The sequence below is a fragment of the Plecotus auritus genome (assembly GCF_963455305.1).
Source record: "Plecotus auritus genome assembly, chromosome: 11".
NCBI lineage: Eukaryota > Metazoa > Chordata > Mammalia > Chiroptera > Vespertilionidae > Plecotus > Plecotus auritus.
The window spans coordinates 8,660,295-8,680,131 of record NC_137777.1 but is presented as its reverse complement, the minus strand read 5'-3'; the positions used below and the strand labels follow the sequence as shown (position 1 = coordinate 8,680,131).

General features: G+C 39.7%; 1 protein-coding gene across 3 annotated transcripts in view; it reads left to right on the top strand.

Moving 5' to 3' along the window:
• TRIQK (triple QxxK/R motif containing) overlaps nucleotides 1-19,524 on the top strand; it is a 42,601-nt gene extending 23,077 nt beyond the window's left edge. For 2 of the 3 annotated variants that reach the window (XM_080646378.1, XM_080646377.1), the window contains 3 exons: nucleotides 8,095-8,180; nucleotides 16,135-18,840; nucleotides 18,899-19,524. In XM_080646378.1, the coding sequence (XP_080502504.1) occupies nucleotides 8,095-8,180; nucleotides 16,135-16,248 (200 nt within the window). In that variant the 3' untranslated portion in view covers nucleotides 16,249-18,840; nucleotides 18,899-19,524. Of the gene's footprint in view, nucleotides 1-8,094; nucleotides 8,181-16,134; nucleotides 18,841-18,898 lie in introns of those variants that run through there. The other variant, XM_080646379.1, reaches the window with a different exon arrangement.
• The last annotated feature ends 313 nt before the right edge of the window (nucleotides 19,525-19,837 follow it).

Genomic DNA, 19,837 nt, shown 5'->3' with positions numbered 1-19,837 from the left:
TCTTGTGTGTTGGAGTGATGGTCAATCTGCATATTACTCTTTTATTAGATAGGATAGAGGCCTGGTGCACGGGTGGGGGCCAGCTGGTTTGCCCTGAAGAGTGTCCCGGATCAGGGTGAGGGTTCCCTTGGGGTGTGGGGCAGCCTAGGCGAGGGGCCTGTGGTGGTTTGCAGGCTGGCCACGCCCCCTGGAGACCCAAGCGGAGGCCCTGGTATCTGGGATTTATTTATCTTCTACAATTGAAACTTTGTAGCCTGGAGCGGAGCCAAGCCTTCTGCTTGCTCCGTGGCGGCAGCCATTTCTATTGGGATTTATGTATCTTCTATAATTGAAACTTTGTAGCCTTAAGCGAGGCCTGGGCCAGCCAGTGTGTGCAGAAAGCTTGGCTTCCTCCATCGCCGGGGGCAACCCTAGCCTCCTGCTCTTTCCTGCTCCGTGGCTGCCGCCATTTGTTTGGGTTTATGTATCTTCTATCATTGAAACTTTGTAGCCTTGAGTGGAGGCCTAGGCTGGCAAGGGCAGGCGGAAAGCTTGGCTTCCTCCATTGCCGGGGAAACCCAAGCCTCCCTCCTGCTCTCTGTGGCCGTAGCCATCTTTGTTGGGTTTATTTGCATATTTGCTCCTGATTGGCTGGCGGGCGTGGCTTGTGGGTGTAGAAGAGTGATGGTTAATTTGCATATTACTCTTTTATTAGATAGGATAACCAGATACTCACATGATAATGAACTTAGGTAGCAATACCAACAAAGGGCAAAGATGCAGTCTTATATGTGGGCAAAGTTAAGGAATTGAAAAGCAAATACAAAAAGCAATTAAATAATCTATTTTTTCTTTAAGCAGTGGCATAGGTGTGAGTATTGCATTAAATATCAAATAATGACATAAACATAGGTTTTTACTTTGTATCAAATAGAGCATATAAATTATTCTATCCTTTTCTAAATGTAACATACGAATAGTAAATGATAATATTAAGGTACCAACTTATGATCTTTATTAACTATATGTTTTTATAGCTATTTGTGGTTTTTTATAGAAACAGTGCCTATGCTCAAGTTAAATATATTAATTATACTGAATAAGATAGAACTTTTAACACAGATAATACCTACTTATTAGGAATTATTACTGAAAATGGCATGTTAAAATATTGTTTGAAAAGCAGATACTACATAGATTGTCTGCAAAGTATATATAAATAAAAAATATGAACATGGGTAGTATCATCTTTGCTATAAAAAAAATCCAGGCATAATTTGAAAATTCTTATGCATCAGTGTTTTCTTTTTAGTTATGATTTTGCTTTTAGTTGATACTCATACTCCCTGTTTAGGACTTGAAGCTGAAAATTCTGTTGATTATGTATGATGAGTTTTCAAGTATATCTTTTCAATCTATGTTTAACAGGAACAATTAGAGACAAACTACTTTGATTTGTTAAAGTTGGTTGCAGTGGGAACTAGACACATTGTCTTAGTCTTCTGTAATTGGAAGAAACTTGATAATCGTTTTGGGTATAAGAATAATTAAAATGACTCCAAGGAAAAGTATCCATTATACTTTGGTCTTAGTTTTAAATGGGTGTGAGCCAGAGCTGGATATAGCCATGATTCCAGAGTGAAGCAAGAAATAGAAACTGGTGGTGGAAAGAGAAAATTCTGCATAGTCAGTCAAGACTTGAATTCATGTCAATCGCAACTAAACTCCTATGCTTAACTCCTGGAATCAGTCAATAATCAGTTAATCTTTTCATCTCTCCCTCCTCTTTTCCCTCCCTCTCCCACATTTTCATGCTTATTTCAATTTGGATTTTTGTCTTTCTTTTATCATGAAAACTAGAGGCCCAGTGCACAACATTTGTGCACTCAGGGTGCAGGGGAGGGTCCCTCAACCTGGCCTGTGCCCTTTTGCAATCCAGGAGCCCTTGGGGGATGTTTGACTGACGGCTTAGGGGAAGCAGGCCTAAGCATGCAGTCGGACATCCTTAGCGCTGCTGCGCCACTGCTGCTGCGCTCACTAGCTGTCAGACTGGCTTCTGGCTGAGCAGCGCTCCCCCTGTGGGAGCACACTGACCACCGGGGGCAGCTCCTGCATTGAGTGTTTGTCCCCTGGTGGTCAGTGCATGGCATAGCGACCAGTCATTCTGCCGTTTGGTCGATTTGCATATTAGCCTTTTATTATCCTATCTAATAAAAGAGTAATATGCAAATTAACCATCACTCTGCTACACCCACCAGCCACGCCCACCAGCCAATCAGGAGCGAGTATGCAAATTAACCCAACCAAGATGGCTACGGCCACAGAGAGAGCAGGAGCGAGGCTTGGGTTTCCCCAGCAATGGAGGAAGTCAAGCTTTCCACACACCCTGGCCGGCCCAGCCTCCACTCCAGGCTACAAAGTTTCAATTACAGAAGATAAATCTCGCCCTAACCGGTTTGGCTCAGTGGATAGAGGTCGGCCTGCGGACTCAAGGGTCCCAGGTTCGATTCCAGTCAGGGGCATGTGCCTTGGTTGTGGGCACATCCCCAGTGGGGAGTGTACAGGAGGCAGCTGGTAGATGTTTCTCTCTCATCGATGTTTCTAACTCTCCCTCTCCTTTCCTCTCTGTAAAAAATTAATAAAAATATATATAAAAAAAAGAAGATAAATAAACCCCAATAGAAATGGCTGCCTCCACCGAGCGAGCACAAGGCTTGGCTCCGCTCCTGGCTACAAAGTTTAAATTATAAAAGATAAATAAATTCCAGGTACCAGGGCATCTGCTTAGGTCGCTGGGGGGTGTGGCCGGCCTGCAAACCACCACAGGCCCCTCGTCCAGGCCGCCCCAGGCCCCAAGGGAACCCCCACCCTGATCTGGGACACCCTTCAGGGCAAACTAGCTGGCCCCCACCCATGCACCAGGCCTCTATCCTATCTAATAAAAGAGTAATATGCAGATTGACCATCACTCCAACACACAAGATGGCTGCCTCCATGTGGTCAAAGATCCTGCCCCATGTGGACACAAGATGGCCACCACAAGATGGCCAGCAGGGGAGGGCAGTTGGGATGGACCAGGCCTGCAAAGGGAGGGCAATTGTGGGCGATCAGGCCATCAGGGGAGGGCAGTTGGGAGGGACCAGACCTGCAAGGGAGGGCAGTTGGGGGTGATCAAGCCTGCAGGGGAGGGCAGTTGGGGGGGGGGTGACCATGCTGGCAGAGGAGGGAAGTTGGGGGCGACTGGGCCTGCAGGGAAGGGCATTTGGGGGGGACCCAGGCCTGCAGGGGAGGGCAGTTAGGGGTGACCAGGCCTGCAGAGGAGGGCAGTTAGGGGTGACCAGGCCTGCAGGGGAGGGCAGTTAGGGGCAAACAGGCTGGCAGTGGAGCAGTTAGGCATCAATCAGGCTGGCAGGGGAGTTGTTAGGGGTGATCAGGCTAACAGGCAGAAGCGGTTAGGAGCAATCAGGAAGGCAGGCAAGCGAGCAGTTGGGAGCCAGCAGTCCTGGATTGTGAGAGGGATGTCCGACTACCCAATTAGGCCTGATCCCGGGGGGCCTAAACGGGCAGTCAGACATCCCTCGAGGGGTCCCAGATTGGAGAGGGTGCAGGCTGGGCTGAGGGACACCCCTCCCTCTCCCCCCCCTCCTCACCCCTGTGCACGAATTTTGTGCACCAGGCCTCTAGTATAGGATAAACCTGAAGAGGATCTAAGAAGAGCCTCAACAATTACCCAGGTGTTTCCCAACCAAGCCTGGGACTGCTGTTCTGTAAGACCAGGATCTTGAATGATACTGAGTGATACCCTTCCTCCCTCCCTCCCTTCTTTCCTTCCTTCCTCCTTCCCTCTCTTCCTCCTTTCCTTCCTTCCTTCCTTTATTCCTTTTTTTCCGTTGTGACCCAGCCTAAAGGAAGAAGAAGAAATATTTTTTTAAATTTGATAATGCTGATTTTACAAAGTAATTGGTTGTGTGGGGAAACGGGCATTACACTCTAGGAGCAAGCAAATAAATATAGGTTCAGGTTATCATCAGTTCTCTGGTTGGTCATCGGAGTTGTAATTTATGACCTGTCTCCTCCAATATTCATTCCAGATCTTCTTGTCTCTATTAAGTATCTTGGTTTGATGAGCCTTTTGCCTTTAGTGAGTAATCCAAATCTTTATTCCTGAACGTTGTGCTTTATAAAAGCAAAACGAACAGTGGCAGCAAATTCTTAAAAACAACTTTTTCAGATATTTGGAAATTAACAAAAGTCTTACAGCAATCCATAGAATGTTTATTCAAGAAAAACAGCTGAATTTCAGTAAGAATACTGTGCTTTGTTTCGTTTAACTTGTTGTAATTCCATTTTCCTCTCCTTCATCTTGCAACTGTAGTGGTTGTGAAAAACCACATCCTGCAGGCACTGGAGAAGGCAGAAATCCTCCGAGAATTGTCACTGTCTGACCTGTCTGGCAGCCCACCGAGAAGCCCATTCTCAGAACGTGTCTTTATTTGAGCCGATTTAGAGCTCAGTCTTTGTGAAAAGCCCTTTTCCCATGTCATTTGACCAAAACAATGAGTATGGGTATTTAACATTACAACTACCTGAGTCAGCATTACTAGTTGGGGTTAGTATGTGGCTGACCTAAAAAACGTAAAACAAGACAAAACTGGGCAATAAGATGTCCATAGAGTCTTAAAAATCTTTGACGTACATTCCTGGGAATCACAGAAAGTCAGATGGCTATGCACAGCTACACCACATCCAAGAAAGACAGAAAGGGCTATAATCTCCTCTCATCATGATCTTGAGGAAGCTAGCGGGAAGTGAAGACTAAGGCAGATCTATAAACTCCTGTCAGATCCAGGAAAATATATGCACCTCCCCCCCCCCCCCCCCACACACACACACACACAGTCCCTCAGTGAAGCCAGAAGACTTACTGTTCAAGGCATTTATGAAAACTGTCGGTCCGTCAGATGAAAATTAATCTAAGTGCCTGTATATGACAAAGAATATAAACTTTACAGAATCAGACCATAAAAGTAATTAAATAAATAAACCAACACTAACACCAACAAAAGAAGATTAATAGCAGCAAGAAAAAATCCTAGGGAGATGTGGTTTGCAGAGTTGCCCCCGATTGGCTTCATAGGCTTGGATTATCTAGGTTTTCCCTCAGGTAAAGTGTAATGAACAATTGCTAAATAGCTAGTTTGGTTATTGCATTATTAATATAACCAAAATCAGACACAATGTAGTCAAGAAACCATCTCTATCTAAAATCTAGATTGTGTAAGTGTATATTTTCTAAATGTAAGTACTTAGAAGAAGGTGGGGCCTTCTATATGTTACATATTTTTTTACAATCGTGAACATATGGCATCCTTTATTTCTTTAATTCTCATGAGGATTTATTTTTATTGATTTTAGAAAGAGAGGAAGGAAGAGGGAGAAGCAGAGGGAGGGTGGGGGGGAGGAGAGAGAGAGAGAAACATCGGTGTGAGAGAGAATATTGAAACATTGATCAGTTGCCTCCCATATGTGCCCAAACCAGGCATTGAACCCATGACCTTTCCGTGCACAGAATGACGCTCCAACCAACTGAGCCACATGGGCCAGGTGGTTCCCTTCTTGAAGCCATAACAAAAATAACATGTTGAAAACCCCTTTGGATATAATGGAAAGATCTGCTTTTAGTTATAAATAACTTAATAGATGGCTGCTGTAAATGTTTCACTGAGTAGACTGAAACCATGTGTTGCAGTATCTACTTTTGGATGTCAGAGTCAGCAAGGAGAATGCTGAATTAATGACAGATTCACTATGTGGAGCAGTGCCAGATGTACAATAATTTAAAAATCATCTACTTACAATACAGTTTCAAATGTTCATATTAAATGTAATATAAATCTGCAATATTATTCTCTGAGATTGTAGGATTTGAATCAAAATAGAACACATTTAACCAATGGTTATACGGGATGTGAAGTAGAGTGATAAATTCTCACTTTAACATTTACTCTTTGAGGTATATTTGAATTTGTTTTATGGCAGACACACCATCCAGAATATTGCATATGTGTATGAAAAGCGTGCCGGTTAATATAATCTTTTTTTCATTTGCTTATTTCCCCCGCCCCTTGTACCTAGAGATTATTATAGGGCACATATGAGATAGAACACGAATGCCTGCTTAACCTCAAATCTGTGATCTGTAAACTTGTTTGTAGATTCTCATTAGAAACTTGCTTTGTAACCGTGAGTGTCAGAGGCAGTTGATATGTCACCATTGTCATTGTTCTGGAAAGCTTCATATCTCAGCGGGAATGATGGCATGAGTAGTTTGACCATTGAGATGTGAAATCAGAGTGAACATTAGTCAGTGAATATTACTCTCTTTGAAAAACAGACCTCCAGCCAAACAAACACGTTTATGTGTCTAATGGACGCAACTATAGCATTTCTTCAGCGCTCCCATCCATTTGACTCCTTTCTGCCATTTCTCATTTTTAAAAATGTTATTTAGGCCGAAACCGGTTTGGCTCAGTGGATAGAGCGTCGGCTTGCGGACTGAAGGGTTCCGGGTTCGATTCCGGTCAAGGGCATGTACCTTGGTTGCAGGCACATCCCCAGTGGGAGGTGTGCAGGAGGCAGCTGATCGATGTTTCTCTCTCATCAATGTTTCTAGCTCTCTATCCCTCTCCCTTCCTCTCTGTAAAAAATCAATAAAATATATTTTTTAAAAAAATGTTATTTAGTTACATGTTTATTTTTTTCCTTTTTATTGAATTTATTGGGAAGACACTAGTTAGCAAAATTATGCGGGTTTCAGGTGCACAGTTCCACAACACATCATCTCTACACTGTGTGGTGTGTTCATCACCCCAAGTCAAGTCTCCATCCATCACCACTTACCTCCCCTGTGCCCTCCTCCATCTCCCCTCAACCCCCTTCCCCTGCAGTCACCATGCCGTTGTCCATACGAGTATCCATGAGTTCTTTTCTTTTACTTTTTTTTTGCTCATTCCCTCTACTCGCTCACACAGATACCTTAAGAAATATATCATGCATTGCATGTTCATGATGTATTTTAGTTTAGATCAACTGCTTTCAAATTTATTTTAGTGTGTGGAAGAAGTGGAAATTAAAGAAAAAAAAGAGGTGATTTTGGAAAGAACTGATCACGGAAAGGGAAGAGAGTGAGATGGAAACAAGGCCGAATAACAGAACATGAAATGGCTGAAGGGATTATGTGGTCCGATGTTAAGTCCCACTCAGAATAACATACTGTTATGTTTGAGGTTCCTCTGACCCAGTTCTTAGTTAAGAGTGTGGCTAACAAAAATATAGATTATTCTAGTCAGTGCTTTGGTTGTTATTGTTGTTAAATCGATTTTCTTTCCAGACTAATAGCTTTTATTACTCAGTGGGGTCATGAGATGGTACCCAAAAAAGATATTTGGTGGCTCTAAGTTTTCATTTTTGGCTGTGAAATGTGGTGGAGAAAATTGAAACTAATATCTAAATGTAGCTATCCCATATCTTTTATCTAGCCATATTTATTCTGTTTTCTATTAAAAGAACCAAAAGTTAAATACATATGTTCTCTAAAAGATTCAGTGACTAAAAGTTATTTATCTTTTTGAGTTTCTTACTTGGAAAACCTTGACAATATTTCTCAAGTTAATTACTTAAATACTTAAAACATCCATAATAAGATAATAAAGTAAATTTATAATGAATGTTATTCTTCAATTATGAAGACAAAGCTAGCTTTACCTATTAATGGGACCTTATGTATACTCATTTATTTACACATTTGTTTCCAAATGTTCCCACAAGGTTTACTCTCTGCGCTTTAAACATCTTATTCTTTAAAAGAAGTTTTTGTCTTTTCTTATAATCACTGCTCAGCAAATCAAAGATGCCTGTCAAATCTTCTTCCTGACAAAGTAAAGGAGGAGGAAAAGTTGATCTTAGGGAGACAAGTTTATGGTTTCCATAACTGGGAACTACTTTGCAAATGTGTCCCAATTTTACTCTATTTAAACATTCTTTGACATTTCAGATGGCTGTTAAACTTGAAGTATATATAAGCATAACTCATTGTCTGAAATTATTTCTTTCTAGGTAAACAGGATTATAAAAAAACCAAACCTATTTTACGAGCAACCAAATTAAAAGCAGAAGCAAAGAGAACAGCAATAGGCATTAAGGTACCTATATTTGATTACTTTAAAATGGATATACTCATGCCACTTTATTTTCTAACACTGGATTGCATAAATGTTGAGTTCTAAATGTTTTATGACATTTCAAAATCTAAGTCAAATGCCAGAATCTAAGGTTTTTATAAAGAATTTACTTAATGGGAAACATCCTTCTTATCCTGAGATTTTACCAGTCTTAAAATAAAACACTGTGGCACTTGCAAGAACCAGTTATACTTAATGTTGCAATTTATTTTTCCAACTACTAAATTCACATTTCAGTGATTTATGTGGCCTAAATAAAAAAATTCTCATTTTTAGCAAATTTCATTTCAGTTGTTTAAATTTTAGTTGTAATTATATATTCTGAGATCATTAATATATGTAAATTTACCCTTTGAATTGTTATTGTTGTCAGGACTCTCTATGATGGAATTCTAATCATGTTCCCAAGCTTGTCCTCTCAAAAAGAGCAACTGAGAATGATATTAGAAGATGTTAATCCGTTGTGCTAGCACAATGAAATCCAACAAAACTACGTTTCCATTATTACCCACGTTAATTCTTTGCCAAGTATTTATACTCAAATGAAACTATTAATAGAAAAGTTAATTTGGTGGCTTTACTGTCAAGTGTGTCAAATTGTAATGACTAGTACATATATTTTATTTAAATGTTAAAATGTTAAAAGGAGATTTTGGGTTTTATCTGGCAGATGAAAAATCAATTTTTCAAAGTTATAGCTTATAGCAAATGCCAAGGTATTACTACCAAGCTGGAACAGCTGTTGAACTGCCAGATGATATATTTGGTTGTCTTCCAGAATTTGCTATTATGATGAAACACTGCTTCTTTTTACTCCTGACTGCTGATTTTGATCAAGCATTGCCGTGTGATGCGATGTTTTTATAATACAGTCTCCTCAGTTAGTGCTGTGTCAGTTTTTAATGAAAATAAAAAAGTAGATTGCCTTTTTGTGTAAAAGAGAGATGATTAATCTTTTGAAGTTTTCTTCTAATTTCATATGAAATTTCATTCATTTTAAAAATGATTTCCATAAGATAACCTTTCTAAAAGTAGTGCTTAGTTTTTTCTTTTACAATTAGTTACCTGATTGTTGTCTTTTGCAATGAGAACAAAAGTCATTTTTCACCAAGGTAACATGGCATGTACTTTGACCTTTCACAACGTTGTGTTTTTGTTTTGAGAAAATATTGGGGCAGCTCACTCCACATGTGGCACAATACAATGAACAACTGTAACGTAAAATTTGAGAAATACTGCAGCCATTTGTCTATAAATATATGCCACTTTCTCACACACAGCCTCCTTTGTATTTGCTCTTATAATTTCTTTTAGTCCTCACCCAAGTATATGTTTATTGATTTTAGAGAGAGAGGAAGACAGAGAGAGAGAGAGAGAGAAACATCATGTGAGAGAGAAACATGGATCTGTTGCCTCCGGTATGCACCCCCAGTGGGGATCGAACCTGAAACCTAGGTGTGTGCCCTGGCTGGGAATGAACCCGCAGCCTTTTTATCGTGTGGGAGGTGCTCCAAACTGAGCCTCCAGGCTGGGCTGCTCTTACAATTTTTGTTGTTGTTTTAATTTAAGGAAATAACTCTGTTCCCCGTGTGAGATGATTCTACCTTACAGTGCAATTATTTGTCTTTTTAAAAAGCAATGTGGAATTTGTTTATCTATTTATGAGAAATTTTTTTCTTAGATTTCATTTACAATTTGAAGTGTGTGCATAAGAGTTTCTGACATCAGAACATAGCTTTTTAAAAATAAGCTTGCATATCATTTTGGTTTATGAGCGTATGGGAGAAAAGCCTTAACTTTAAACATTGTTTACTTTGCTTGCAAATTTATGTAAAGAGCTCATTAAGTAATAGGAAACTTTTAAGAATCAGAACCGTGGAGGTGTTTTACATTTCAAATCTGGCATACCAATTAGTTTGCCCTGTCAAAGTTTGATTACATTGTCATTTTAGCATAGGATTTTAAATAACAAAGTTTCTTTTAGCAATTGCTATTTAATGCTATTAATTTCCCCAGTGAGTCATTTTATCCATATTGATAATGTCAGAGAAGCAGCTAGGGACTAATGAACATCAAACATGTTTGACTCTTATCTGGTTGATACAGGATGGCTATAATATTACAATAGTTTACCACTTCACTACTTATTCTTTAAAATGAATTATCGTTATGGTCTTAAAATAATTGAAATCTACAGAAACTATGAATAGCTGCATGGAATAGAAAAATCACGAAAATGACAACAGTGAACACAAAATAAAGAGGCCCAGGACCAAATCCCTCTTGCCTCTTGCTCTTACCATGGTCCAGCTGAATTCCAGCTGGCACATTTGTAAGTGGAGATTATGCCATTTACTTCACGGTGTTGTTAGGAGAGTTTAATGTTAAAAGGAAAATACTTAACATTGAACCTAGCACATAGAAGTCATTTATGAATTGTTAGCAGATTGAAAAAGTATTTGTTTGTGTTAGTTATTACTGATTTGTATAAATAAGACTTTCCTTGGATGTTTGTCACTGGCCTGATGATCCCTCTATTTCAACTAAGTCTGCATTGTGTGACTACATTATAGATTACAAAATGTTCTCAGTTTTGCTGTGGAAATAGTGTTATGTAATAGTATTATTACTGTTGTAAAGTTTCCAAAGCAGTACGTAATTTTAATATACTTTACATATAAATTGTATAAATCTTAATCCTTTGTTATTAACTTAAAAATTACTATAAGTACCATGATGTTGTAGAACCTGTGGAAAGATTATTAAGACATGATTATTTTACAGGAACGTATACAAAAAATCATTTCCAGATTTAGTACCATATAAAGTCATCAGTATTTATGAGAAATCATGAACTGGAAATATAAAGAATTTTACAATAGGGTCCTTAACTTCAGAGACTCTAGTGCGTTCTGTAAGTGTATGTTTAGAAATAGAAAATGTTTTGAGGAAACAGTAATGATTTAGAATAAGATGTGATATGGCAGTCAGAATCTAGGATTAATTTCTATTGAGAAGCTATTTTTATTTCCTGTGTCTTATCAGTATAAACAAAATGTTCTAGTATATGACCCACTAATGCAATGAGTACCACCTAAAATATATCTGCACAGTAATAATGTGCTATTTGGCTGCTGTCCAATTAAAAGATTATATTTCAAAAATTACAAAATCACTAAAAATATTTATAGAATGTAAATACCTATGTTTCTTAGTATTTAAAAGGAAAAAGATAAGCTGAATTTGTTAAATAGTTTATTAAAATGTTCAGTTGAAAGGTATCCTATCTAATAAAGAGGGAATATGCTAATTGACCCTAACACCATCGCAAAGATGGCGCCCATAGCCAATAAGGAGGGAATATGCTAATTGACTGCCCTGCCCTCCAAGATGGCGGTGCCCACAGCCACAAGATGGCGGTGCCCAGTCCCCTCAGCCCCACCGGGACAGCAGGCGCATCGCCTCCAGAGTCCCTCAGTCTTCTCAGCCCCCCAGCTGCCCTGGGCCGGCCCGAGGCGCAGGCAAGCCTCGGATGTCGGCTGCCCAGCCACCAGGGCTGGCTCAAGGCACAGGCAAGCCTCGGATGGCGGCTGCCCAGCTGCCCAGGACCTTCCGAGGCTCAGGTAACCAGGGCCGGCTGAGGCTTGCACTACCGGCAGTGGCAGCAGCAGAGGTGTGATGGGGCGTTGCCTTCCCCTGATTACTGGGTTGCCTCCCGCCCCTGAGGGCTCCCGGACTGTGAGAGGGGGCAGGCTGGGCTGAGGGACCCCTGCAGTGCATGAATTTTCATGCACTGGGCCTCTAGTCTGTATCTATAAAAGGCTAAGGTGACTCATGCATGCGCGATACATATAAAGCTCTTGCTGGCACCAATTGCACGTGTGTGTTTCCATCTGTTATTGTCAATCATGAATTTAATTGACACTTCTATTATAAAGGGCGAATAGTGATATTAAAATATTTCTTCTAATTAATTTCCTTTCAATCTGCACAAATTTGTGCACCGGGCTACTAGTAATCATAATAAAAGAATAAAAAAAAATGTAGTATCAAAAACTTCTCTTTTATATAAACAAAAATATTCAAGTGTCAACCAGATCCTTCTAACAACCCCTTCAAATGAGCCAGCTGGAAACATTTTATTATTTTTTTCTTTTTTGTTATTTCTGATTTAAAACTAAAGATTGCCAGCGGGGTGAAGCCATAAATGCCTACAGGTTTCTAAGTTATAGTTAGTGTCACCAGCATCCTGAAAGAAGTATTTTCTAACTTTACCGTGTTTTAACCCTCTAAACATGCAGTTCCTATGTTACACATCTTCTTAACAGAATAGGACATTATGAAAAAAATTATTTGCTATACCTCCCCATCCGATACTTTTTAAGCCCCACCTCCCACACCATATATTGAATAGACTTAATTGAATTAATGGGTCCTCTGACCTTGTATCCTATGAATGTTCTCTGCTTCCTACCCTTAAGACCTTTTTTCATGCCTCTGGATATTCTGAAAATGTACAGTAAGTTGATATAGAGTTATTTGAAAGGACAAGATGAGGTTGAAAAGCACCAATTAGAGGCGATTATCGATGAGATGAGAATCATGGCCTCCCATCAAGAGCACAAAAGTTGTTCTTGCGTTAAATATGTGTGAATGGTCATCGCTGCTGCTGGATAGTTTTGTTGTCCACTCTAGAGAACAGATAGGCTCTGCAGATGTGTGCCACTTGTTCATACACCCTTTTAGAATTGGTCGCTGTGTAACCAGATGGGTCTGGGAGCACAGCTGTGGCTGTAAGAAAATAAATGAAACCTGTCTGATGCTACCATGCCCTTTGGAGATGCCAAAATGTTCCAAACTGTAGCAAAGAAAAATTCACTTTCATTTGACATTATATATCAGATCAAAGAAATCAAATCTTAGAAAAATAGTTGACACTGAATCTTCCAACCCCATGGCTTTCATTAGTATTTATTCTTATAGTTTGGACATCTAAGTAAATGTAATTATGAAGTTAACAATCTGTATAAGGTGTCAGTTTATAATTTCAACAGTCAGGTAAACATTAGATGTTGATTATAAACCATGTTTGTTAGCAGAGGCAGCTAGTTAGATAGGAATGAAAGAAACGGGAACAAAACTGCCCATGCTTAAGCCCGATTAAGTCTGGAAGTTACGGCTTCAGATACCATTGCTGAATCTCTGCCAAGGGATTAACCCCTCCCATCCCCTGTACTCTTCCCGCACATCCACCCCTACCCCAGTGGGGAGGCGGGGAGGGACTGGCTTTCCAGTCTCCCTGGGGGACATCCAGTTCCCTCCTGGGAAATTCTTTGCTAGGCACCTGGGCAGTAAAAACCAAGATGGCACAGGGGAGGAAGCAGGTGTGCAGCAGGAACCAGATGAGGAGGCAGAACTCAGAGGCATGCACAGCAGTAGCCAAAATAGCCCCATAAAGAGCAGAGTCTAACCTGGGAAACCTCAGACGAGGATCTGATGGGATAAGGGACAGGACACCCAGAAGATCCTGAAGAAGGATTGGTTAGGGGAGGACCCAGCATAAACCTGGGAAGGCTTAGGAAAGAGATTGGTGACTTTGAAAGAAAGCCTGCTCTCTCCCAAAAGCAATGGAATACAAGCAAAGCTTAACAAAGGCCCTTGGGAGAAGCACATGTGCATTCATTTGTTCATGTGCTTGCGCTCTCTCTATAGTACTCACATGGCCCAAACTGAGGCCCAAGTGTGGCCCCCAGTGCAGCATTGGTGCGGGGTGAGCAGATGGAGAAACGAGACATAGAGAATTCGGCAATAGTGGGCCCTGGCCCTTCTGGGCTTGGGGAGCACAGGTGCGGGTCTGAGACCCCAGAGGCGGGACTTCCACAGAACAGAGCTGTGGGTGAAACACCGACACCTGGGCACAGTTTGTTTTTGCTCCAGTAAATCTTAACATTGCACCTCATCCGCCCGCCGATGTGTGGTTCCCCGAAATGCTTTTCTCATGCCCCCCTTTTCACCAGCAACATACTCATTTTAGTGTTTTAACGTTTATTAGTTGGCATATGTTGAATTATTGCTTTTGCATTCTAATGAAATGTAAAATGCACTAATGTGAGTGCAAATAAATTACTGCTTCGTAAAATAATGCCAGGAAGGGGTGTGAGAAATGAGTGAAAATTAGAAGGCAATGGTAGGCCCTTCAGGATACTTAGCGGGCACTATTTGCTGTTTTTTGTATTTAGCCAAGTGATCTGTTACTGTTGAGGAAATTCCTTGATGTGTGCATATATTTTAAAATTTTATAGACTTTTTGAGACATAGTATGAATATTGCCATTTATATGTAATATTTTTTTTTTACTATTATTTCAACATAATTGGTTAATATGACCCACATTCAATCACCAAGGAAAAATCCAGGGCCATTCTTCACAGTTGTGATAAATTATACTGTATCATGCTTCATGAGCCAAGTGTTCAGTTTTGTCCTACCACATTATATAAGCTATAGAATTTAGAATATAAAAATTAGAGGTTCAACAAAATAATGTATCCTATATAATAAAAGGCTAATATGCAAATCAACTGAATGGTGGAACGACCGGTCACTATGACATACACTGACCACCATGCGGCAGACGCTCAATGCAGGAGCTGCCCTCTGGTGGTCAGTGCACTCCCACGGGGAGTGCCACTCACCCAGAAGCCCTGAGCCGGGCTCACGGCTGGCGAGCACAGCGGTGGTGGCGGGAGCCTCTCCCGCCTCCTCAGCAGCACTAAGGATGTCCAACTGCCCCTGAGGGCTCCCGGACTGTGAGAGGGCACAGGCCAGGCTGAGGGACCGCCCCTTCCCCCCACAAGTGCACGAATCTCGTGCACCGGGCCTCTAGTCCTATATAATAAAGAGCTAATATGCTAATTAGACTGGACGACGGAATGACCTTCTGGAACGACCTTCCAGATGACCTTCTGGAACAACCAGTGGGCTGGGCTGCAGGGCCATGAGGCAGCCGGGGCTGTGAGGGCTGAGGCAGCTGGAGCTGCAAGGGCCGAGCCCCTTGCACTAATTTTGTGCATCGGGCCTCTAGTATACATATAAAAACCTAAGAGACCATTCGACCATTTGACTGGTAGCTAGGACATGCACTGACCACCGGGGCAGACGCTTAATGCGCAGGCGTGGAAACATGGAACAGACTGATGAATCTCAGAGGATAGGGGTGAAGGGGGAGGGCGGGAAGAGATTAACCAAAGATCTTATATGCATACCAGAGGCCCGGTGCATGGATTCGTGCACCAATGGGTTCCTTGGCCAGGCCTGCGGGGATCTGGCTGAAACCAGAGAGGTCCCGGATTGCGAGAGGGCACAGGCCAGGCCGAGGGACCACACCATTCGTGCACCGGGCCTCTAGTATTTAATAAAGATCGTAAAGAGGCATAATCTAGATACTGTTACAATGGTTTCTTCCCATTAGAAAAGAAATCATTTTTTTTAAAGATCTGTGACTAAGTGCTATAACTAATAATAAATTTACTGAAACAAGAAATAAAATTAAACATAACCAAATGGAGAACAGATAAACTTTGTAGGCACAAACAACAGTTCTTGTCCCCAACATTTTGATATCCAAACTATGAAAATATATTTAAAAGTATAAATGTTACTTTTACTATTAGTGAAACACAAACAAATTAAATAAAAATAATATGGAATGACACACCCACTGATGTACTTGCCATTGAAACGGATATTGTCAAAATATGCTTCTTAATGGCAAAAGTGTTCAAATGAATGTGATTAGTAGTTTCAAAATGTTCATTCGAGACTGGAATTATGTGGTTATTTTATCTGATGAAACTGATAACATTAACCAATCTCATCTTATCAATTTCAAGTCTACTTTCTTTTTCTTCCTCAGGAAGTTGGCCTTGTCCTGGCAGCTCTGTTGGCCCTCCTCCTGGCTTTCTATGCTTTTTTTTATCTCAGACTGTCCACAGATGCTGACCCTCATCTGGAACCTGATGAAAACTAGCTGAGCAGCAATCAATGCATTATAAGAAAATATTTTATAAAAGGACCTTTTGGGAGCAATGCTTTCTGAATACTGAGACTACAACATCTTCAGTTCCTCCTGCTAGTATTTTCATTTTGGAGAAATATTTTTGAAATAGTTGCGTAGTATATCAAGAAAAGAACCTTAACCTAGCAATGTAGTGTAACGTATGCTACCGAATACTTTCATAAATCCTTCTACTTACACAGGAAACCTGTTCATGGTGCATTTAGATAAAATGGGAAACAGATCCCAAATCCTTCAGATGTTTTACCAGTCTACGTGGATAACTCCATCACTTGCAGATTACTAAACCTATTTTTGTTCCATGCATATATCAGAAGCCAAAGTATAGATCCTTATTTACAGAAACATACTCAAATCACATCCAGAGCCGAAGAAGGAATGAAAAGTCATGGGAAATTTTTCATTTTACAAAGAAGTCTTGCTTTCTATCCAGACATATTTTGTATCATTAGAGAGACTATCTTCACAGACAGCTACAGTAATCTTTTTCCTTCTTTGCCAACTGTTCAGTGCACATGTGCTCCCTCAGAAATGGCACCTGGATGGCAGAAGCGCAACGAGCCACATATGTCTCTGAAATAGAGTTCCTTTCCTCCTAGGCCGTATAAGCTGGTGTAAATAGAAAGTTCAGTTGATCTTGAATTGAATTAACTTATGAGACTATTAATATAAACTTGGAATTCTCTTTTAATTATGTTGTTCTGGCTGCTTGCGGAATCAGTTTGCTTCTCTTGTTAGGGGTGTATGCAGCAATCTGTCATACGATTATGCAGTCTTTTTCACATAACGGTGGTAGGAGAAGTCCTACCTATTCAGAGTAATTTTCGTGGGTTATGGTTATCTTTTAAAGCTGAACGATACAAAGTATTTTTCAAAATTACATTTTTTTTCTCTTGACAGATAACCAGTTAGAACTCTTTTATGAAAAACAAGTAGGAAATATATGTCTCATTACTGGCATATACAGTTTTTTGTTTATGTAATTTTTTTTAAGTATTTTGCATTTGTTACACTATAATGATAAATATATTCAATATTTTTACTGATAATGGAATTTCTTCCTATTTTTAGAACACATGAATACATAAAGGTTAGAAAATGGAAGAATATGTGTTTACTGTTATATAAAGATTTATAGAAAAGGAATAGTTTGAAACATGTGCACAAAATGTTTTATACTATATGCATTCTATTTATGAAGAATAAAATGTTAAGATTGTTTTCATACTTGTCAAGGGAAGAAAGCTTTCATAAATACCCTACATATTCTTTGAGATTTTTGCAAGTAGTGGATGTGACTATAGCATTATGTTCTGCAGAATGTTTTCGAGTTGCATAATTATTCATCAGTGTGAAAACAGCCAAAATTTCCAATATTCTCACAAATCATTCATGCCAAACATCTGAGGGCAAAATTCAGACAGTGTTATTTACTGGATTCTTCCCCATGAAATCACAAACTCAAGAGAGACCAAGAGTTCTTATACACTTACCACAGCAGACCAATCCAAATGGCATTTTTTAGGAAAGGTTACAGCATTTAATGCCATGTGGTATGTCTGTCTGTGGAGTGGGTGGCAAGGGAATATCCAAGCTGGCATTTTGGATATGATGGGCCTTTTACTTTCCCAAGTGACAGGCCACATGTCAAGAAATACTTTTTTCCCCACTCCTATTCCATTTACGTGAACAGTTTTCATTTAGTTATTTCCCCTCCCATATGGCATTAAAAACAGTCTTACTAAAGTTATTGCTAATTTCGGTGATAATTTAAATGAGAGGATATGTAGTAATTGTTTATTAAATACCAATCCAAGTGACATATAACAGAATTCATAGTATATTAAATAGATGATTATACTCTTGGAAATGTTTGAATATTATCATGGGGAAAAAAAACCCCACTAGGTAATAATAAAGTTTCATTACCTAGTTTTCTGATACCCTGAACCTGTGGCTAGTCCATTTGTATGACTGATTGACTTATGATAGCCCCAGACAACCATAAGTCCCGAAGGCTAAACTCTGATCTTAATAAATAGCAGGTGAAGTGAGACGGTATACTAGTATGCTTATATAATACTGTTTTTGTGAAGTGCCAATATGTCACACTCACGTTAACTGGGACGCAGCCAGTCCTCTGCAGAGAAATCCCAGGTCGTAGTCTGGTTTCAATCTCTGAGAGGCGGTAGTCAGCCTGCAGTTCCAGGGAACCACACGTTTGAGTAGTAAGCGGTGTTGGGCATCGATCTGCGACTGGCACCAGATACTAACTTCAAGCACGGGTTTTTTCCCCTCCAATAATTGACTGCTCAGAGTAACTCGGAAGACAAAAACAGAAAAATTATAATGACTTTTCAGAATGTTAGAATCTGTTCACATATTCTGCAGAATAAATTGCAACTAATGCAGCAGACTTAACGGATCGCCTATGTGAATGAAGCTTGGATATAAAATAAAGACTATAAAATTCATTTGAGAAGAAATATTGTAAAAAGATAACCTCATCTAGAATTTCTTTTAAAACAAATGAACAAAAAGCCTGTCTTACTAGTAGCAGCAGGGGGTTTGTTACTGTTTTAAGGTGGCAAAACACTTGAAGATTTTCTATCTTTTCAATATTTCGTAAAGATGGAAGGAGTACTCCCATCCCAACCAATGACTGTAAGATACTGGTACTATGTTCCTATTCATTTTTATAATTTCAGTAATATAATGATCTACGCGTGTTTAATAAATGCATGTTAAAATTTCAGTTAATATGTTTTAGCCCTCTCAGAGTCTGGCACAGTTTTTGTATGTATTGGATGATCAAACTTATTTGCACCTAATAAATAAAACGTAAAAATTACAATATTCATCAACTCTTAACACTTAGCATTTATGGTCATTGGTTGAATTGGGTCGTATATATATTTTCATCCTGGTTCTCTTTAATATCAAGAAACCAGCATTACATTTACTGTGGAAAAGACAAATTGCTCTTTTCTAGGAAACCAAATACGTTGTTTTTATCTCAGTATTGTGAAAAACCATACTCAAATGTTTTCAATGTAACTTAGTATGCATCTCCATTCCTAATGAAAGTAAAGCTAAATTTCCAGTATGATGTTTATATTTATATGAATGCGAAAGGACTATATTTTCCAGATTCTAAATATATAGTTAATGATAATTCAGTAGTGCAAATTATGCTTTAGATAAATAAACTTCAAAAGTAAACTTCTATACACGTAAATTTTAAATTTTAATGTGTTTTTTTTTTCTTTCTTACTAGAAGGTTGTCAAGCCAGAGACTATCTGAAATAAGTTCGTTTTCTTTTTACCAACCGTTAGTTGACACTTACCTGAGGCTTCTCTGGGCAGATTTCTACCCTTCGTTCGCCCTCAGCAGCACTGCCTTCTATCTGACTGGCTCCCACGCGCCTCTGTAGAACGCTGTTTGCTAGAGTTTGTTCCATGAACACCACACCTGGATTCACTACAACCCACAGTAAACAAACAACTGTGACAGATGCATTCAGTACCTACATACGCGTTC